At 35.8% G+C, this 23,865-nt stretch overlaps 1 protein-coding gene across 2 annotated transcripts in view; it reads right to left on the reverse strand.

The window, feature by feature from the left end:
* Positions 1 to 6,584: 6,584 nt before the first annotated feature.
* LOC117408833 (putative histone-lysine N-methyltransferase PRDM6) overlaps positions 6,585 to 23,865 on the reverse strand; it is a 45,117-nt gene continuing 27,836 nt past the window's right edge. Inside the window, exons 5-8 of one of the 2 annotated variants that reach the window (XM_034014174.3) lie at positions 21,637 to 21,761; positions 20,455 to 20,797; positions 13,199 to 13,375; positions 6,585 to 8,388 (exon numbers count right to left, since the gene is read on the reverse strand). In XM_034014174.3, the coding sequence (XP_033870065.1) occupies positions 8,274 to 8,388; positions 13,199 to 13,375; positions 20,455 to 20,797; positions 21,637 to 21,761 (760 nt within the window). In that variant the 3' untranslated portion in view covers positions 6,585 to 8,273. Of the gene's footprint in view, positions 8,389 to 13,188; positions 13,376 to 20,454; positions 20,798 to 21,636; positions 21,762 to 23,865 lie in introns of both variants that reach the window. The other variant, XM_034924686.2, reaches the window with a different exon arrangement.

A 23,865-nucleotide genomic window follows, 5' to 3' on the forward strand; every position in this document is an offset into this window, starting at 1 on the left:
TATTAAGGTAAATGGGTTGAGTCCAGTACATTTGTGTCTATGACTTTGTATACCATTGCAACCCCAAACCATGTTAATGTTACAAAACTGGAAAAATACAACTCAGAATGTACAGTATATCAGATGCCTCCTACTTTAGAGTTGTTTCTTTCACATTAAATATTCTGTCCCATTGTGACCTATTGTTTTTTCTTTCCTTAACTGGCAACACTAGATTGCCTTTGACTGTGTCAATGTATTTAAAAAGAAATGTTACTTTACTTAGCCTGAAAGAGAAAATACAGTAAGGGCTTCCTTACACCAGTAAGGTGAAATTGTATTTGTGGTGCTTTGTCATTACTGAAAAGAACACACAATTTAAATTGAATTTAATTATTAAGACAGACTATATGGCGCAAAAGTGAACTCTTACAGAAATAAATCTCCTTTTGATAAGTTACAGTTTTTATTGTAAAAAATGAAACCAAACAGGTTAAAACATGCAGGCTTACTTTACAGATAGATCTAATACCACTAAAATATTTATTTGAACCCCCCCCCCCCCCCCCCCCAAAAAAAAAAAACACAATAATGAAAACAACCAGGTCTGTAGGGTCTTTTAAAGTACCCAAACAAAAACTTAAGAATTTATGATCCTGTTGCTAGATGTGGAGGCCAAATAAACTCACTGTGTTGATTTTAGCTGTGTTTAAATGTGTATTCTTTCTGGCACAAGGAGCAGCAGTGGAAATAAATCATTTAGTCATTGTGGAATCAAACATTTAGCAATTTGGGAGTGCTGCACAAGGGCATTAAGAATATAATTTATGGAGCATGTGTGGTCTCAGGAATTGTGAGTGCACTTTCATTGAAACACTGCAGTATCTGTGGAATTACTAGGTCTGCCAGAGAACACCAACAGAATTACTGTGGCACACATCCAGTGGAATTAATGGTGCCCGTTTCCTCACCAGGACTGAAAAATAGTTATACTTTTTTAATATGTCAATAAACAGGTTTAATGAAAGAAAAGACAGAATAGAGGTCACAGCAGTGTTTTTACATTTTAGCTACATCTATTAGATACATACAAGAGCACCTGATGTTTACTGCAGTGTGGAGTAGTGGTTAGGGCTCTGGACTCTTGACCGGAGGGTTGTGGGTTCAATCCCCAGTGGGGGACACTGCTGTTGTGCCCTTGAGCAAGGTACTTTACCTAGATTGCTTCAGTAAAAACCCAGCTGTATAAATGGGTAATTGTATGTAAAAAAAAATATATGATATCTGTATAATGTGAAATAATGTATAATGTGATAACTTGTAACAATTGTAAGTCGCCCTGGATAAGGGCGTCTGCTAAGAAATAAATAATAATAATAATACTGTATGGTTTCTTTTCAATTGTTTGTGTGTCTTGTAATGCATATTGTCTACGGATGGCACCCCTCATTATAGTGTTTGTTTGTGTATTGCAATGGCATCATTGTAAATAGATTTAGTCTTCCTTAAGAAGACATTTCCACTTAAAATCACCATCGCCATGACCATCAAAACATATACAAGGGAAATGTAAATCTTTGACAAAACGGCATACACCCCATGTATGTCAATGGGAAAACTGGAGTGAACACTGATTGGCTGCTCAAGGGTTAATATGCAAATGAGGGCTAATTGTGAAGGGACGTTTTGGTGTTATGGGGGTTTAGAGGGGGATGCAATTGGTGAGTTGCAGGTCAGCCATTAGGGTGGGATTGGGTGTCATGGGGGGGTAGTATTTTTAATCATCACTATTTGGCCGGTTCATTGGTATACAGGAATGTCTCCGTGAGCAGGTCTTATAGTATGTGTCCTGCACTATGAGCACGCTACAATATTATACTTTTTTTATACTGTATTCATATTATCTTCAAGTTGGAATACATTTTCGAGAATTTGTATTCTGTTACATATGTGGTTTTGCCCAGACTAAACTGACCTAAAAAATGTAACTTATATATTTAGCCAAATAATCATTCATGTGGGGACAGCTTTGTACAAAAGGGTGTGGTACATATTTTCTGTTATTAAACCATCCCCTGAACATTTAGAAATGCATACATTATTAATTATTCATTTCAAAAGCAGTAAGACTGTTTGCAGTACAGTTAGTTAATCATATAAAGAGCAGAGGCATAGGCACAGGATAGATTTCCATTGACAATAAAATGTGGGTGGTCAGCTCAGAATTGCGCAATGTCATGAATGTCAGGGGAATTACAACCTATAACACTGGCTACTGTATACTCTAGTAAGCTAAACACTAACAAAAAATGTCACACCAGTTTCAGATTGATTTTATTGTATGTTAAAAAATATAAAAGATTGCATCAAATATAAAAACGAGTAAATGGCACCAACTCTCTATATACGCAGAAATAAATATTTGATGTTTAAATTAAACTGTTTAAAACGGATTTGCTGCCCTGCTTACTTTGAACACATTAGCTAGTAGAGCTGGAGAAAGGTTTAATATGCTCTTATTTTTTTACGTCTGTGAAAAATGGGCCAGAATGACAAGAAAAAGCAGTGTTTGAAAGGCAAGTGTTTATTGATTAATAAATCATAGTCTGGGTGAGTGAGTCCAACCGAGTTCAGGTTCTCTGGGTGAAAAAAAACCACAACCTCTCTGCCAGGACTCTTTGTCTAGAGAGAGAAGCCAGGTCCTGGGGAACCTGGCTTTAAATATCTGGACCACCTAGACTAGAAGTAAAAATGTGAATATTTAAGACTGCATGCAGCATTGCTTTCATACCGTCAAACCTGTTTGAAACAACAGTCCAATGTGAGACAGGCCAAATATCAATCACCCACACTGAACTTAAGATAGCTATTTTTTGACACCATCTTTAAACCTAACAATAGTCAATGTACAGGGTGTCTACAAAGTCCTGTTCCCCCCATGTTTTGGGGATTTGTGAAAGATCACATTGCAAAATATCAATATGAGACCATGGAGGAGCTGAAACAAGCTGTCAGAGATGCATTTCACTTCATCACTCCAGCCATGTTAAGGAAGATGTCACACCAAACATGGCGACGGATCATTATCTGCCATGAATTTTATGGTGCTCACTCCGATCCTCTGGACATCTAAATACAGATAAATACTTGCACTGAATACTATGAAGCACTTCTAAATGCAATTATCATAATTCTTCCACATGTTTCAGTTGTTGGTCAGTGCACTGTAGAAAAAAAAAAAACATGGGGGTAAAGACTTTGTGGACACCTTGTACAATATTCAAAGTTGTCTTGAATCATTCATACTGTTCATCTTTTTAATTAAAGGCTAATCACCCGCTTTCTGAAATATGTTAATTATTGCCAAGTAAAACATAAATGAATACATTATGGAATTTAGCATTCATTTAAAGAAAATCTGAAAATTATATAATCTTGTTAGACCTAATAATAATAATAAAAAATCAGGAAGGATACATTCTGTTTGTTTGCTTAACACTATAGCAGTGTGGAGTAGTGGTTAGGGCTCTGGACTCTTGACCGGAGGGTTGTGGGTTCAATCCCTGGTAGGGGACACTGCTGCTGTACCCTTGAGCAAGGTACTTTACCTAAAATTGCTCCAGTAAAAACTAACTGTATAAATGGGTAATTGTATGTAAAAATAAAGTGATATCTTGTAACAATTGTAAGTTGCCCTGGATAAGGGTGTCTGCTAAGAAATAAATAATAATAATAATAATAACTATACACTTTATAGTTTTCTGTTACAGTGTTTAGCCACATGTTAGCTGTAGTGTAAATAGGTGAATAAACTGTCAGTTAAACTTCCATAAATACTGTAGGACAGAAGGACATGGTGCTAATGAATTCATTTGGTAATTACATTGAATTTATAAATAATAATAATAACAAACAACAAAATAGAGCTGATAGAGCATGGTTTATGTTAAAGAACAGGTGTGCCAGGCCTTGTGCCATATTTATTTTATGTCTCAGTGAAATGATGTCATCTTTATTACATCTGTGATTCTGGAATAGATTTTTCTGCTATTAGCTCAGTGTCAACTCCTTCCAAAACTAACTGAACCATTTGCTTTGAATTTTGAATGAGTTTGAAATGTGGAGATTAGTGTTTTCCAAAAAAACATGACAGTTTAATTCTTTCAGACTTTTTTTAAATGAGTTCTTCATTGGCAAAGTGATTATTTACACTTGTAAACTGACCATCAAATGAACAGCTTAAACAGAGCATGGATTTAAATAGAAGTCAGCATACTGTATAATCGACCGGCTGCTACAAACTAGTCAATCCATAGCTCTATTCGCCCTGCTATTTATAATACTGCCAGATTGTCTTTGAAAATTACTATCACAGTTGAGACATTAATATATATTACTCATAGGCTCGTGCTGTAGGCTGTAACTGAGAAATCAATTTCAAATACACTCTAGAAGTACATTTCTCTGTGATTGACAATAACTACTGATATTGTCTAAACAACTTCCCCTGAAAGTTTGTTAGCATTCTTATCTTAAATGAAACCTCTTAATTGCTAAACATGATTTACTGGCTTTCCAACAAAATGTTGCTATGTTTCTACTAATTGTTAGTACCATAAAGAGACAGCTTCTTCTAAGTGAGTGTTTGGGTTTAAATCATCTAACAGCAAGGGTGAAATTCTGCCGGTATTGGTTTTAATGCTGATGTAGGGCCGGAAAGTGGTACATCGTCAGAATGTGGTATGCATACCCGTTTAACGCCAGGAAAATGGTACGCTGCCATTGATGTGATTGACTGCTGCACAAATCACTACAAACAAGACAAACTGTAGTTCATCCACACAATCATATATTTACAATTTTAGATCACTTAATTTGTTGCTCATCAGTTAAAGTCAGTAAATTTGCTAAATTGTGAAAAAAAGATATTAAAAATAACTTTAAGGGCCAAACTCAATACATCGTACCCCTTACAGATGATTGTTTCCTTGTTTTCTGAGCTAAAATAATTTGCGCAAGCGCAGTACTTGGTGTACCATGTTTTAACGCGTACCACAAAATAACACCAGTACTGGGACTCATTTCATCTGCTTTTCATCCAACGCGGATGCATTAATCCACTCACACAGTCCACTAGTGCAGCGTTTCTCAAATGCGCTTTCATTCAGCACAGTTTGTGCTGCTTGCATTCTGTATCCTCATACTGATTCTGTTTCTCTTAGATGCTATTGGCCACCATTAACGTAAGTATAATCACTGCACGTTTATTGGCCAAGCTTTCATTCTGATCAGATTTCCTTATGGCATGTGTCACAAATCTCCGCCCATTTCTCTTTGTGTCAGTGCTCATTGGTTGATCGAGAGAAGACTTTAGCAGTGCAACGTGAAAACTGCAGAATTAAGTCATTGTTATTTTCTTAAGTGCAGAGAAACTATCTGAAGATTGGAACGAACATTGCTGCACAAAAATCCATGTCATAAATTACATAGTTGATATATAGTAGAAGTAATTATCACACCGCGTTTTGCCTTGCACAGATTTCCTTTTGACAGAATTTGCACGAAAGTTTCTAAAATGGCAAGTGATGTGTGGGACAGAAGGGATTAACATTAAAAAAACAGGATGAACAAAGTGCTGCTTCAGATTTAGCAAGTCAGGGATACAGATGCAGGTGTGCTTCAAGTTTTCCAAACATTGGCCCAGCTTGCAGGGTAAATGTTAAGTATTGTTGTTTTGTTTTGTTGTGATCCTAGCATTTTCTGTTATGAGGACTGTAATCAGGGTTTCGAACTGGCCTCATAATTCTGGGACACTTAAGACAGGTCAGGTTTTTCAACTCACCTCTCTAAACGGCAAATTAATTGATTTTATTGAAATTGTAGAGTCTGAATTGCGTGAACTGTGGCTAAAGGAATTCAATTGTTTTGCTTACTAGTTACCAAAAGCACATACATTTTTGGCACGGATATCAAATTTCACTAACAATGCATACTTAGTATATTGCAACAGGTGGCCAATATTTCTGGAGCAAAATAGGTTTTATGGGTGTGATTCGCCAAATATTTTGGTTGCAAATATTTATTTCTTTACAGTATTTTGTATCTATAAATGTTTAGTGTACCGATATGTATAAGTTTTAAAAGTATTTATTTGTTGTCACTCAAATTGTCTCCATTGTTTTGATGCTTATACCCGGCTGTGCGTATGAGTACCTGCAATTTTTTGTTGAGAATTTCACCCGTCTAACAGCATGTGTCTTCACATATCCTATTGAAACCACTTATTTGTTATCTATGCAATTCATGATATTGGCTTTTTCTTCACACTCTTGTATGAACCAAGTCTACACAGAATGTCCCTTTCTATAATTAATCTTTGATTTGCTGAACCCAGCAATCTACGCCTCTAGGGGTGACTATCTGACTATATGGAAGAGGCAAGTTCCAATAGAAGTTTTAATAGGATACACATTTTGATAACATTCATAAGTGTTTTTAATGGAAGGTGAAATGCAGATTATCTTGTTTTTAGAGGTTTAATGAGTACCAGAGTGCTTAATAAACCCTTAGAGGGAATTAGAAGAAAACCCAAATACTGCCCGTGTTCTTTTCTAAAACAAACTAAATACAGCACGTTTTTTACAAGTTCTCCCTTATCCATTTATTTTGGTACTGTTAGATTATTACATATTACATTTTTTGATGACGCATGCCCTGAAAAAACTCAGAACTGCAAGAAGCCTTTGATGGCTTGTTGGTGTTTGTTAACTTTAATGGCTGTTACTTCAAATGAGGACCCCCTTTTACAAGAGTTTCAAAGACGACAAAGCAGTTCAGAGTCTTCAGCATCTTCTTCTCAATGAGGCAACACAGGCGTTAAGTAATTTTAAAGAAGATGTTTGATTTTGTACAGAAATTATATCCAACAAAATTTGTCAACATTTTTGTATGTAGGTACATCTACTGAAACAAATGACTGTTTAAAAAATCTTCAGTTAAAATGCATATACAGAGTTTTACAGGCTTTGGCATTGTGCTGGAATACATTTCATAAATCTTTAATAAGCACAGTTTTGATATGTTTTTAAATATAAGGAATGTGGTCTGGCAAAGGGAAGCTATGTGGCTAGGAGACAAAGGGTCATATTTTGAAGTACAAGCAAAGTTTGTTTCAATTTTAATTTATTGTAAAAATGACAAGAAATAACTTAGTTGCAAGTTACAGTACAAACAGTTTTATTATTCTTGAAATAGTTGGGTGGAAACTTTGCAGTCACAACAAAATATAATATAACACCTTTATTAAGATTATGGAGTTAGCACATTTTGACTTCTAGCCAGGTTTTCTCCTATTCAATTCTATTAATGTATCATTGCTGGGCCCAACTTAGTTACCTAGAATGAGTTCTTGGAAAAATGGAGTGTGGATCAATATGTTTGGAATTGAATTAGTATATTTTTGATATTAGCAAAACAGTTCCTTAGAATCTGTACTTTGGCATCTTGATAGTCAACATGTTTCATTCTTAGAAGAAATACTTTTCATTTGCACCGCAGGAAATATATTTTTTCAGTATGTTTTGGCACAGATTGAAATCAGAACTTTGCATCAATAATATACATGCCTGTGGCCAGCTACTTTGTTTACCTTTACCAAGAAAAACAAAACAAAAAAAAGAAGTCAACATTATTAAAAAGTGCACTAAACATTATACAAGAGCAACGGGAGTTAGTTAAATATCCTTTGGTTTTGTATTTTACAGTTGAGTGTTCGGTTTAATGTCTCTTTCATATCAGTGTCCAAACATCATATGTATTTTAATGATATCCACATCAAGACAAAGCAAAAAAGGGCCATCTTGTGAACCCTTTTTAAATCATGCTTAAAAAAAGGTGCAACCAAAAGAAAGGTCTTTGTGCATTCTCAGTCAATAATGTAGATACTAGTCTTACCCAAATATTCTTCTAGCTTTGGTATTAAATAACAATGGTAGGAAAGGCTTTCGGAAATAAAGCTACAGATGGAGCAACTTGGGAATCCATGCAGTCCCAGATTTCATATCCACTGAAAGTACTGTGATCCCCAGTCATAAATAAATAATCTCTTCTTTTTTCCCCCAGGTCTCTCATCCATGCCAGGATCAATGTATCTTAACATCTTACTCATTTTATTACTGCTTTTGGTTTTCTGGGACTGACTGAAAGTTGCTCAGAGGAAATCTTTGGTTTTGCTTAAGTGTCCGTGACATTTAATCATGACTTTCCTTGCAGTTTAATTCCGGCCAGTCAATCAGTTAATCCACTTCAATTGATTCTGTGCTCTCCATTATTGGCTTGCACTCGTTGGGCATCCTCTGGTGTCGACTCAGCTGGGTGGCCTGCGTGAAGCTCCGATCACACCTCTCGCACCTGCAGAGGCAAGCGAGAAAATTGAGACCAGGGATCTGACGGGCTTCATCTTCCAGCCTAATCGTAACCGACACTTAAAAGTGCTAGGAAATTTTACAAGGCTGAAGAGGTCTAATTGGTGGCTACTCCTCAGACCTTGATGCCTGCGATGGGACAATGCCTGCCTGATTCAGAACAGAGGGCTCTGTCAATAACGTGAGGGGAAGGTGATTTCTCCAGAGAGGCCTGTCTAGTTACTGCCAGGATCACTGTCACTTCAAATAGATAAAGAACAAAGAGATTTTCAGTAGTGAGCTATCAAACAGAGCATCCCTTCTGCTGTTTTCTGCTCTATAGCCCAGAGGAGAAAGGATGACAAAATGAATTTTAGTTACTGCTAATTCACCCTCAGACCTGGCTCCAGGAAGATAACTCTATAGCTGAATTTTGAGGGCTTGTGTCAGGGCTGTACAATTCAGAACTAAATCAGTACAGTGATTATCCCAGCTATTTTCCACCACTGATCTATTGGTACGTATTATTGTTTTGTAAGAGGATGTGGATATTTTCCAAACTATTTGAATTCACCAAGATATCCTAGGTACAAAAATATACAGCTATGGCCAAAAGTTTAGCATCACCCTATAGAATTAACACATTTTACTTCATAAAGTAGAATGAAACCTGCAGAATAATGTTACGTTGACATTTAATTACATACCGGTTTGTAGTTTCATATACTTAATGAAAAACTGACAAAAAATGAAAAATGTGACATTTCAAAATCTAACAGGAAATACTACTATTACGGCTTCCAGTAGACTCATGATGTAGATTTTTTTTTTTTGATTACATGATAAATAAAAAATCTAAATTATGTTAAAATATATATATATATATATATATATATATATATATATATATATATATATATATATATATATATATATATATATATATATATATATATACACACATTTGATGTCTCAATCATGGAATTCTAGGTGATGCAACACTTTTGGCCATAGCTGTAGAGATACAATTGCTGTACTTTTAAAAAACCTTACAAGGTAGTTTAGAGTAAAAGTATGTTTTACATTTCACTTTAATCTCTTCTGAATTTTACTTAATGGCAGAAACAATGTAGTATATCATAATCAAATACAGCTCCAGGGAGATAAGGAAGGATTCTCATTTTACATTCTCTCCCTTAAAATATCAGTTTTGTATGCACATTATTTATTGCTTAAATTATACATTCCAAGTCAGCTATCACCCAGTGTGATAAATGCAAGTATCATGTGTCTTTAAAAACTCCTCTTTAAACCATTTAAGCGGACTGTTTCGCTGTTGTAAACTGGTCTATGATCTTGACAAATGCAACATGTCAGCTTTAATGTATCAAACCTATCAGTTCAATGAAAATAACTCAGGGGTATTGATCAGCTATAGATTTTTGGTGTATTCATTAATGTCTTTGTGTGGATCATCGTCTCTCTGGAGCTTCTGAAATGCTGATGACACATTTGTGTATAGCTGATTGCTTATTAGAAAACTGATTAGTTACTGGATTAGTATGCTCCAAATAAACTACCTCCTATCACCAGCTAAACTTGCCAGTGACAGTGTTTTTCTTCTAAACATTAAAGCATTGGAATCAATACTGTTTATTAATGTTTATTAATGCTTATTAATGATTTTAATGGCTGAGCATACACCAGTTGTAGGTTACAGGTCAGTTTGATTATGGAGCATGAGTACACTACTAGGCAATGATACAATATTTTGTAACATTCATTAAAAACAATATGAGAAAAAGTTCATCATTTTACACAATAGCGGGGCATTATAAAGAAATTAAACAGTCAGAAAAATCTATATTTAATATATTATTAAAAAATTGACAAATGTTTTGAATGTGTTTAATAAAACTTTTCTTCTATTTTATGAAGTTTCTTTTTTAGTATTTCTGTGTATCTCATGATTGTGTGTTTAAAGCAGTTTTTAATAAACAAGCTGTATGCATTTCTTTATTTCTTTATGTAATATAACAATAAATACATAGCTTTAAAGCGGAGGCAGCCGTCCGATCCAAATTCTCCGCTCAGTCATCACTGTCCGTTCAGAGGAGGCAGACGCGTGCTTGCCTCCTCTGTAGTTATGATTAGCACTATTAGCCAATCATATTCTTCCATTTCTTCAGCTGGCTTAAATGGAACGCTGAGTAAAGCCATCTACAAAACAGCCAAGGGTGGCATGCCTCCCCTCCCCTTTTAGCCAATCACCTGATGACGTTGGATGCTAATACTGAGCGTGGAAGGAATGAAGCACGGTTTAGAAGGACGTTTCATATATACAGAACGGTACATCATTATTGTGTTGGCTATTTATTTAAGTTTAGCAAATTAAGTCGATAGGATGTGCTTGATTTTTGTCTGCCTTTCTCCTGCCTTAACAAATGTGTTTTGAAAATATTTTATGCAAAGTGTGTTAAAGTGATATTGCATATTAATGTTGCATACAGTGCATTTTTAAACATACGCTGGTAGTGTAACAGTTACGTTAATTAAAATAAACTATGATGGGCTACTGTTTTCTTTTCTCTGCTGGCTAGTGCAGAACATGTGTTCACAAGCCGAATTTGGGTAAAACGTTTAGAAGATATGAAAAGTGATGTCTGTCAGATTATGAGATTCTACTGCTGCTGGGGGCTTAAGGGGACCCCTCCTCTGCCTTTTTTCTGCTTCCCCATTTTCTTCAGTAACCAGCTGCCACTGGTTTTAAGGTTAGGTATAACAATGCATTGGCAATTTCCTAAAACTGCCTTGCCTTACATGCTCTTTAAATGCACTGCCTCAAAATGTTCTCCAGGCTTTTATGGTTACCACTCGGCGTTAACTTCATTCCCTTTTTTGTTTCAAACATAAAATGTGCACTAGTAATGAAGATTTCAAATTTATTATTACCAATTTAACAGTGGTACAGAACTAGCCTTAAAGTAAAACTCTGAACTTTAGATCAGATGCTTTGCTTTCATCAGTGTGCGTTCAAGTACTGTACATACCGAGTAAAAATGTGCATTACACCTGCAGCTCATTTTTAAACTTGTTGACCCACTTAAGATGTCCCTAATAAAAAAATGGGTCAGTCATTAATATTTAGATTTTGTTGTGCTTATTTACAGACTCTTGGGTGCTTAGTCGAGCTCTTTACTTGTGTAACGCATTGTTTGACTTAAACAAACAAAACAAGTACCTGTAAAGAACTAATTTGATATGATTTGAGTTACCTAATTGGGCCTGTGCTAACGTAATTATAACACTGCAAACACATTGGAAAAAAACGTTGTTTCTAGATTTAATATATATAATTGCATTAGGCAACTTAATAGCTTCAATTAGGGTTGCATGGCAGCTTTATCGAAAACATGGCAGACGTAAGGTGTAAAAAAATTAAGTGGAGTCAACAAGGTTTCACATAAGTAACACCTTTGGATTAAAATAAATCTATTTTCCATTTTGACCCTTAAACCTCTTCAATTAATTACAAAAATCTATTTATAGTGTAACCGAGATAAAATCAATCTTTCAAAATTGCTTGCCATGTTTCAGTCTACTTGCTAAAAGGCCTTTTTACTGTGGCTCAGGTCAAATGACAATGTGGGGATTTCTCTGCCAGGTATCATTTCTTGATTTGGAAATATGTTTTCTTTCACCGGCCTACGCAGTCTCACTTAATATAATCTATAAAAGATCAAACACTGGAAAATCCCTTCAGCAAGAACCTATCCGGACTGTCCAGTGTGGAGCTCATTACTGAAGAATTTCAGGCTGTTTCACCTCTAGGTTAGAATCTGGCTTGTGTAACAAGTGAAGTGAGATTACTGGTCTCAGTTTAGCGCCAACTGAACATTAGTGAATGTCAGGGCTGGTCACTGCACTTACAGAGCTGTTGCTGGAGGCTCTCGGAGTCTAAGCACAGTGCCTAACTAGAACTAGTGCAAAATCCCTCACATTTATGAGCACTTTACTCACAAGCACTAAAAATTAACATTAAATATTTTAAGCTCATTTTATCTTACTGGTAGAGATATAGAATTGATTCAGCTCTGGGGTTCACCCGCAGCTGCAGAATTCAGTATCTACTTGTTTTTCAGCAGTCTGCTTCAGCTTGGGACAGGTTCAGTTCCAATTTAATGTGGGGGCAGGGAAACGGTGATTCCTATCACTAAAGCAGACAAACACTGCAGAGAGTGAAATACCCCCTCTTATACATTTTCATACAGTACCTCCTGTTCTCAAGTGATGAATAAAGGAGTTCTAATCTACTGTAATTATGAAAGCTCCTAAAAGATTTGTATTTTAACCCACTTCCAGTCGCGCTCCCCCGATCTGCCGACATTAAAGAACATTAAGACATTTAGCTAAGAACATCTTACAGCAAATGTAGTGCTATTCATCACTCCCTTCAATTTTCTATGTTACCTATGAGTCACATTACTGTTCAATCAGAAAATTACAGGAATCATGATTGGGCAGAGACAAGCATATTGAAAAGCACAGCATTCAAGTTAAGATTTACTGAATACATGTTTAGCTTTATGCCCATTAAAGTCATTAAAGTTTTGATATATGAGTTAAGGGCTCCCTTAAAAGAAATATGAAGAAATATAAAATACAGCCCCTCATTAAATGGATCCCGAGTCCACAATAATAAATGCTATACTAGTAGTCAATATCATTGCAAAGCTAGTGCTAAAACAGATGCTGTGAGACAGAAAGGGGTTGAAAAGTATGTGTGCTAATAAGTTGTGGTACTCACTGTTACTTACTTGAATGGCTTCTCCCCGGTGTGTGTACGGATGTGGTTGTTGAGGGTTGTCGCTCCGGCAAAGGCGCGGCCGCAGTAGCCACATTTGAAAGGCCTGTCGCTCGAATGGGTGACAACATGATTTCGGAGTTCCGAAGGCTGGGAAAAGGACTGGGAGCAGTGGCCGCACTGGTAAGGCCTAGACAGCAATACAGGAAAGCAGGTGTTACACTAATGACAACACGCCTGCTTTCATACGGTATGCTTTTAAAGGTGAAACTATGAAAAAAGTAGACACTTCAGTATCCATGACACATTCACACTCTGCACTCAGGTACAGTGTAAATATCAGTATGATCTTGCTTTTGGAACCCCGTCATGGCAATGTCAGCCTCATAATGCTTTACATTCAAGATTCCCATAGTTCAACCATTTCAACCAAACTCAGTTGTGTGCAACATAGTTGAAACATACAATTTCTCAAATTAGAGCAGGCACTGGGAAAAGAAATTAAACCAGCAAACATATGTGAAAGGTTTAAATATTACATTTGATTCTTCACCCAACAGAACTGTGAGTACAACCCAGTCCTTGATATTGTGTAATATAACAGCCCTGATTGTTTGCTGTTGTGTACAGTCTACAATTTGGATAATATAGAACTACAGAACATGCCGTCACACAAATAATACCTTTGTTAAAAATAAAATAAAACAAACTGGGGTGAAATCAACCTTTATAGAACTCAGTTTAGCTACTAGCGACTTTTAGATAATTTCACTTCAGTACTTCAAGGTCAGCCATGGTTAAACGAGTGCAAGTGAAGAAAAATGACCCAAAGGGAAATAAAAACAAGATGAAAGTGATAAAGTATGTTTAACAACACAATTGTGTAATATAGAGACTATGGCTCCTCATTTGTCAAATACATTTTTAATTGTGGCTTTTTGCTTCAGTGATTACAAACACTATTATTGCATAATGCTTGAGAGCCCTGGGCATTGATCGCAGATTTTTTTTTTTACATGATTAATGGGTGGGTATTGTTTAATACAACACCATTTTCATCAATGCGCCTTTGTAAATTGCACAGATAATGTCTTCAAATACCTCCAGCATGATGTCAAGGGGGCACTTTAGATCTTTATCAGAAAATCCCATAAGCAACATTACATTGCATCCTTAGATTATAAAGTCTACAGGGTGAAGAAGAAAACACGCCTTACTCTTAATGATTTGCATTGTTAATCCAATTTTCTAGAATTCTAAACCCTAACAACATTACTGTTATTTTATTTTAAAGCTATGACAAAAAAAACCAAACACTGTATATGCATTTATGGCCAACTAATTAATGATATATTCTTATGATACCCAAATATCAGAATTGTTTCCATTTAGACAATACTGGCCCATAAATATCCTTTATAACACCCTATGTTTTGAATTAAAACAAAATATTAATTAATTTAACGCTACAGTTCATAATGTTAACATTTACAATGGTTTTATAATTATTCATTCTTGAGAATTAAAGTATCATTTTCCTTGCTTTATTCCTGTTCTATTTAATGGGGACAAAAAATGTTACCACTGATCTGAATTAGAGGGGCTTAGAAACTGCTTTAGGTAATTATTGAAAATGGCTAACCAGCTGTGGTTGAAAGCATCATTTTATTATGTGATCAATAAAAACTAAACCCTGTAACTCAGTTAAAACAAAAGGAAACCCAGAATAGTCTATGGGGAGCATGCTGTTATCTTCATGTGATCAAGTTGTGATCTCATGGTAGAGTCAAGTAAACAGTGAAGAATCAATTTGGCCCAAATACATATACATTTAGGTACATACTGTACAGTGAAAATCCATTCCCATAATGATCAAAGGGACCATTAAGTTTTAATGGCTATTATTTCACTTGTTCACTTTTTATATAGATATCATCTTAATAGGCCACTCAATAAAGCCTTTTCAACTTTAGCCTTTTGATAGGGCAGTATAATGACTAACTTGCTTTATGCACATGGAATGATGGGCATTGTCACTGATATTGTCCTGTGCCCTTTCATAAACAATTTCATTGACAATACACTGACCACAGTAATCTGCTTTCGCCATGAAAAAAGTACTGAATTTACCACTGAAAACCTTGAAATATCTTTCTTAGGACACAACTTAATGTAGCACTAAATTGCACAAATGATGTGTTACACACAACCTATACAATCTGTAAAATGTATATACAGCTATGGCCAAAAGTTTTGCATCACCTGAAATTTTAAGATTGAGACATCATTTAAAATATATATATATATATATATATATATATATATATATATATATATATATATATATATATATATATATATAGAGTACCCTGTCGCTGGCTCTTGAGTGCATGTGTGCCTTTATGGAAGCAGCTGGGAAGCACAACAGGAGACGTGTTGCTAAGCAACTAATTGAGCAGGGAGGCTCGACAGGTGCTGAGTTGATCAGAAGGTCATGATTGGCTGGGTGGCGTGCCCGGGGAGCCTGCGCGCAGCTCAAAAAGTGTGTGTCACAGCTCGAGGCTACTGCAAGGCCATAGCCATACAGACAGTTGCTGATCGAAAGCTTGCTGTGTTGACATCGAGGAGGAGAGCGTCCGCTCCATGGAGAGAACTACTACATGAAACCCTTCCACTGCAAGACGGTGCTCGTGAAGGCATTGCCCAGCCGAGACCGTTTGAAAAGGCAGTTTAAAGAGGCCGGAGTCGCCGTGAGGATAGCGGGACTCCGGGAGCCCAGAAGGTGGTCAGTTTAGGGGGATTTGCATAGTGTAGTCGGTTCCTGGAGCGGGAAACTACAAAATGATATTGCAAAAGTCTGCCGGAAGCCATAATAGTAGTTTAGTATTTCATGTTAGATTTCAAACTGTTAACATAACATTATTCAGCAGGTTTCATTTGACTATGAAGCAAAATTAGTTCATTCTACAGGGTGATGCAAAACTTTTGGCCATAGCAGTATATCAATACACTGTTGGCCATTCACAAAGCTTTTATACAAAGTGAAATACTGTAAGCAGGTCATCCTAAACTCAGGTGTGTTAGGTTTATCAAAAATCTACTTTACCTCCCACATTTATAAAGATTGAACAGAAAATAAATACAATTCATATGGGCCAGTCTATAGTCCAATGTAAGCAAATGTGGTTGCTTCTATTGCACCCAGCAATATTTTAAAGAGGATGGCCATGTATGATAAAAATCAACCATCTAGTCCTTGTGAGACTTAATTTAAAGTCCTAAAAGTGATGATCCTTATACAACAAGCGACAATGCAGTTTTACACTACATTGTGTCCTGGATACAATGGTCACACTTTAGTTAAATTATTCATTTATACAGCAACTGTTAAGTAGTTATAAAAGGTTGATAATTATTATTATTATTATTATTATTATTATTATTATTATTAGTAGTAGTAGTCATAGTAGTCGTAGTCGTAGTAGTCGTAGTAGTAGTAATATACAAAATCGATACTATTGTTTATAACATCCTTTATAACACAATTATAGATGTACTATTGTTTTATATATATATAAAACTGATCCTTAAAGGGTAACTGCAGCCAAAAATAACAAAGCTCTCTTTGTGCTCCTCATATCCAATAAATGCTTCTTACTGCACCGATTTGGTCGATTTGATGTTTTCAATTTCTTTGTCCACTTTCAGGGTCAAGTAACACTTGAGGGAGCTGACACATTGGAGCCTTTCAGGCAGTAACATGACGTCAAGTTGTTGATTTCCCTGATAGGCCAAAAGTTGTGTGCATGGGTTTACGGGATACATTACATTAAATGTGCATGGTATGAAGGTTTTGTATAAAAAGAATTGACACATAGACAAAAGTTATTGCAACACATTTACTACAACTGCACCAAGTATTTGGGGCCTTTTTGGGTTCAGTTTTCTCGGATTAGGCTGGTTGCAGACTCCTGTTCGTTATCCTCGTCTGAATATTCACTATCGCTGCCTGACAAAGTTAAACTGGGGTAGCCCGACCTCAACGATTCATATAAGTACCCTTCTATTTTACTTTCTTCATCCATAATAATCGGATAAATGCCGTCGCAAATCATTTTAATAGCTGCAGCTATAAAGTAGCAGTGTTGGGAAATAGGGAAATCAGCGACCTAACGTCATATCCTGTGTGCTATATAAATTGGCCGAGCAAGGGCTATAAATTGTGTCAGAAGTTTTTAGCCACATATTTTCTATTGAAATGATTTTATATTCACTACCACTACAGGTACCCTTTAAACTAATGTGTTACCGCTACAACAAGGGCAGCAGAATCTTTTTATCGTAGAAGGACCCATATACTGTACATGCCATTCAGTGACTATAGTATTGAAATATGTCATTACTGAAGTAGATTTCCATCTGGAGTATACACCACCATTTGTTTCCAATCTGAACTCCTCAGACAGGTGATTCCAGGCTTGTTCTCCCTAAGAACAAAAAGAAACAAAGCCTGAACATGCACCTCCTGACCTGCAACTCAAGCAGATATTCATCAAAACATATCGGGGAAAACTGAAAACGAGTGGTGTACAGTACAGCTATGGCCAAAAGTTTCACATCGCCTAGTTTTATTTAACATCATGTAATTAAAGAAACTATAAAATGATATTGCAAATGTCTACCGGAAGCCATAATAGTAGTACAGTATTCCATGTTAGATTTAAAAATATCACATTTTCCAATTTTTGTCAATTTTTTAAATATATGGAAAACTACAAAGCGGTATGTAACTCAATATGTTAACATAACATTGTAACATTATTCGACTTTATTAAGCAAAAGTAGTTAATTCTATAGGGTGATGCAAAACTTTTGGCCATAGCTGCAGACCCCCAATAGGAAAACTACTTCAGCACTGGAGCTGCCATTGATCTGGGAGATGAGCAATATGTGTTAGTTTGTGACATGGGATGGGATGACCGGTCTCAACAGCTGTGCAGTATTATAGACCTGAATGCTGAGCTGCTACAGTAGGTAGTGGGTGTTCATGTAACTGTTTCTCCCTGAAAAACCTACGAAGGACAGTCAGCCTCCTTATAAGTGACAGCAGTTGCCATTAAACCAACATTAAACCACCAGCAGCTACAACTGAGGGTTAACTAACTACTAGCACATGCTATGTCCTAAAGATGTGTTTGGTATTAACATTCACCTACCCTTTATTATTGGTACTATTTTCACCCCTCTCCTGATGTTTGTGTCCTTCAAGAAAGTGATCATTTCTGTTCTGACTGTACTCAATTGAATTAGTACACTACATACCTGCAAACACTGTTCAACTACTACTGATCTTCTTCTACTTACTGTAGTCGACCCTGTGTTTAAATAATTCCATGTGGATGCTAGTAATTAATAAGCATCAAATAAAAATAAAATCGTCCAAGTTATTGATTAAGTCAAAACTGGTAAACAAGACAACCAAGATAATTTACGTTTTCCTTTTTACTTCTAAAATCAGAACATATGTCTGTATGGATGTACTGTAGGCATGTATGTACAGTATGTACGTATGTATTTATGTTGGTATATACGTATAAATGTATGTAAAATGTACTGACACGGAATTAGATATAGTTATATTTACTGTGTATACAGTCTATGCTTCCGAATATTCACAGAACTTGATTCCCTTGTTCAGCTAAATTTTATCCTCACTTCAGGACTATAAAGTTTGATATTGACAAACGTTCAAACCGACTTCGACTCTGAGGTATCCAGGCAACATTTTTCTTCTATATGGATATTAGTTTATTGAATAAGTGGCATCTGTTTTCCTCCACATCACAGTTCGGGTAGGTATTTCCTTTTGACAGCAACAGTGGATTTATAGGTTTGTATGCTCTGAAGAAAAATAGTGCTAAGCAAAAAATTTCAATTCATTACCTCTCAGTACTTAATTAAGTTCAGAGACGCTGCACACTGCATGTGAACCCTGAAATGAGTATGACAGGAGCAAACATCATTGATAATATAGATTGTTTAAGGCAGGACTTCATAAGCGATAAGCGATTTAGGTATTTTAGCTTTATCATTAAATAACTGCAATTGTTTTTTGTTATTTGATACTTGGTAAAAGCCATTAAAGACAGCATCGACATAATTAAAATGTAATTTGATGGTAAATGTAATCAGTATGTATTTTAAAGCAAAAATTAAGTAAGTTAATTAGGGTGCTTTAAAAATATAAAAACATAGCAAATTGTTATAAAACCCTTCACGAGGATCAATTAATTTGAACTTATTACTGATTTTTTAAAATCGCCTTTTGGTCAATATTGTTTTAACACCTTTCCCCATTGCATTGCATGCACAGCACTCTTTCTCGCATATTCTACTACAAACAACACCTGCAGTAAGGGTATATGATGGTGATAAATAATTAAGACTATTGCTGCCATTAATCACCAGTTGCTATTCTATTACTCTAGCAATCACCATTGACAAAGACATAACACCATTGACCGTAACACCAATTTAACATATCACTGTTCGAAGCAAAATGGCCACAAACATTGCCAATACAATGCAATCAGCCAAATTACACATGCAAATGTTACATCAATGGCAAACATCTATTTCACTATGTTTCTAATACTGTTCTTGAGCAGGAACAGTAATCGACCAGGCCTACTTTATCATTGCTGGTGAGAAACATGCAACCTTAAAATCTTTATTATACTTTGTTAACAATTTTACTACTGTGTTAAAAATATCAGCAAACCAATTATGTCTTACCATACAACTCTTCAACATTTTCTTGAGATGAAACACTAAATATTCATGTGAATGAGTTTCAATCAAATTAGACCATTAGAAAACAATTAACCATTTGATACTTGGGTTTTAAAAGAACTATGTACTTCTCTTTGTCTAGGCTATAGTTCCCCTTAGCTTATTTATTTAAAAACTAAAAGTTGTGTCAGTGTATGATAATGTTTGTAATGTTGTTGAAGCTGACACCCTGGGATCCTTCAAGAAGCTGCTTGATGAGATTCTGGGATCAATAAGCTACTAACAACCAAACGAGCAAGATGGGCTGAATGGCCTCCTCTCGTTTGTAAACTTTCTTATGTTCTTATGTTATTTCAAGCTATTGTACTTCATCAGGTCTTATTGGATTGTAGTCGACTAAAAATCTAAAGCAATAGAAATACAGTAGTTACTGAGTAATTGTATCAAGTGAGAGTAGTATCTCTTGCATTGTTTTACCTGTCTGGGTTCTGTGTGCACACATGCATCTGGAGGAGGATACGCTGGGTGAAAGTCTTAAAGCACTGACCACATTTCCAGAGATGCCAGTCACTGAACTCAGAGCTCAGTTGGCTTGTTGAAGTAGGACTCGCAAGGACCCGCTGGTTTTTGCCATTCATTTGGTTAAACCCAGATTCTACTTGGCCCGGCTTGTCCAAAAGTGAGAAGCTTCTAGTGCACGAGGTGTGTGGGAAGACCATGGAGCGAAGCAGCACTGAGGAAGAACCTTTGCTAGTCTTGGTAAAGGGCTGTAGTGTCTCCTGACGGGACATTGCTTCCATTACAGATGCAGGGACGTTCACTTTGGGAACAAGACACACACACACGCACAAACAAAACCAAAAATCATTAAGTAAATATGATACACTGTTCATTCTCATGAGCTGTTAATTCAAAATTCAAATATATGTGCATATTCAATTATTTTGGATCATTAGAGTTTCAAAGGACAATTTTGAAATATAATACAAAGTTAAAACAGCTGTTGATATTTTTCTTTTTCTTTATGATAGCTGTTTTAAAAACATCTGAAGATTCCTCAAAACTACTCTATATTAAAGTCTGAATTGGGCTACGTCCAAGAAAAAAAAAACCTAATAGCTTATGTGAAGACATACTGCATTACATATTCATACCATTATCATATGCTGTGTTCAAAAATAGAAAGAGATTCTGCAAACAGTAAGATTTTAGAATGGCAAATTCTACTGTATTTTATGCCCTTATACATTAAGGGGTTTTGTTCATTGGGTAAAATTGATTAGAAGAGTTGATACTGTTTATTAATGTTGTTATATCAAGACATCAAAAGTGTCTTATTTAGCTGTGAAATTATATATTTAACTTTCTAATATTTGTGTAGGTAATAGTAAAATCTAAGAAACAGTATCAACTCTTCAAGTAAATTATAACAATTATCTTGACATAGAAAAATGCGTTTGTATAGAATAGAATTCTTTCAGAGCATCAGGGCATTCATAATATTATTTCAAAACAGTTTTGAGATTAAGATACATTAGAAAGAATTGGATTCAACAAGTTCCAATTCCAAAGTTAACGGTACCCGTTCTTAACACAGGAGCCTGAGGTTGGAAGCACATACAGGTAGAGAGAAAGAGCGTACAGTAGATAAGTTCTTACAGTTTTCATCTTGTGCGATACACTGCAGCGGGATTCCAAAGAAGGATGTGTAGCTGTCATTGTACCATACCAGCAACTCTGTCCCACGGGGGATGTCCATGCACGCTCTGTAGAATATACATGATCTGCACAGAGAAAAACAGAGTTAACGGGTATGGCTTTGATATCTTTATGGTCATATCTTACTTCATTTTCTGTTCCTGAAGTATCAGCTTATTTAAGTACAATAAATACATAGCATAAAAAATGACCAGCATGCATTTGGGATTGTAGTACTCAGATGTGTCGACCTTATGTGTGTGTGCTTTGCTGTTCCAGAACCCCACTGTGTTTAAGAAAGCTAATTGTTAGCAGCCTCAGTCCTTTTCACATGAGTAAGTAATGGGATGATTATTGTTACAGTAAAAAATGTCCTTTTTAAAACTGTATGAGGGGTGGTGTAGTGTTACAGTGGAGTAAAGCAATACTAATTTGATTACAATTGGAAATTGCAATATTGTATAGTAGAGTGAACATTTTAATTATTTGTAATGTTTTCCTGACACCTGAGCACCAAGCCCTACTGCAGCTCTAACAGCACCCTATCACCTCCCCTAGCTGTACAATACACTGAGCAGAGTTGTTTTCTGGTGAAAGGCTCACAGAAGCCCTTATCACAATGAGATTTACGTACTGTGTATATGTACTGTAGATGTTATATATTATGATGACACTAGGATTAATTCAATATTATTTATCCTGCTACTTGGTATTAGGTAAGACTGGGAAACAGTGAGCAAACTAACTGTTGCAAATCTCACAAATGACAAAATGATATAACTGGAAAAAACTATAAATATTTTCCTTGGTCTACAGAAAACAAAATAAATGTGGCATAATTACAGTGAAGAACCACATAAGATTTCTCTTGAGTTCAGACTGCAGGTCAAGAAGACAAGCTGCAGGCCTTAAACTGAAGTTTTACCAAGAAAAATGGCCAGCACCAATGCAATTTGTTTTTTATTTAACACTGCAGACATAAGGAGAATCCTTGGAAACATTTTTCATGGCAGTGAGATATGCACTTGTCAACATATTTTGTCACCGCAAAGTGGCCCCTGGCAACAGGATCATAAAGATCAATACAAAACTGCAGAATCTCAATATTTTACTTACAGCTGCAAAAATTTCATTTATCTTCTTGTTTTTTACACAAGCTACCATGTTGTATCGCCCAGACACTGCTAGCTAAGCAGAATGCTTTTTGTATTTGCTTCTGCTGGCTTTAAAATAAAATAAAATAAAATAAATAAATGTAAAAATTCTATGAATATCTGACAAAAACTCTGCTTTGTTCTCACAAGAATTGCTGAAGCCTGTGAATTTTATTAATTCTTTCCACCACGACATAAAAATCAAACAATGTCAGGCCTATAAATCACACACGTCTTGCAACCTGGGAAAAAAACGGGTATACTTTGTACACTATCCTTGTAACATTTCATCTCTCAGTTTGGCTTCACTTAACATAAACACTGCTGCACACAAATAAATGTACTAAGACTAAATGACTCGGCTTGCTGCTGAAAGAGCAGGGCTGTTTTTAAGCAATGGGTGGTCTCAGCGGCTTTGAAAAAGGGTGAAATAAGTGTAAGAGTACACCGTTCCTTACAAGCAGGCAGTCGGTTCCAAAACTCGCACAAATCTCTGTGTGCTGAAGTACATCAAAGCGTTTTTTTTTTGCATTTCAGATTATATTTCCCTCGCTGACATGTATTTAGTATTGTGGTTGGATGACTCATAAAGATAACTGCATGGCGTCCCAACACAGTTGAAGCAGAGCACATGCCAATGAACATTATTGTCAGCCCCAAAATAAAAACAAAACGTTCAGCTAAGGGTCAATCAATCATAAAGTTCTTTGAAGAGAATTCCATTTAGATACTGCAAATCATAACATATGGAATTCAAACCAGCTGACTCCAAGTGAGGAGGACATCTATGCACAGTGTAGATGTCTCTGGCACGTTAATGTCCACATTTTGTGTTTGCTTATATATGGGCGCTCAAAAAATTGGATAGAGGTTTTGGAATTTCCCTTTTGGAGATCACATCTATGTTGCTTTTTAATAAAGTTCTTTTAGTATTGAAAACATATCTGCCACATTAAACAGAAAAGAAGGTCGTTATTGAAGGGATCTTATGAATAATGACAATGTATTATAGTCCCTGCCTTATGGTTGCTGTTAT

This window comes from Acipenser ruthenus, chromosome 1 (genome assembly GCF_902713425.1).
Source record: "Acipenser ruthenus chromosome 1, fAciRut3.2 maternal haplotype, whole genome shotgun sequence".
In the NCBI taxonomy this organism is placed as follows: Eukaryota; Metazoa; Chordata; class Actinopteri; order Acipenseriformes; family Acipenseridae; genus Acipenser; species Acipenser ruthenus.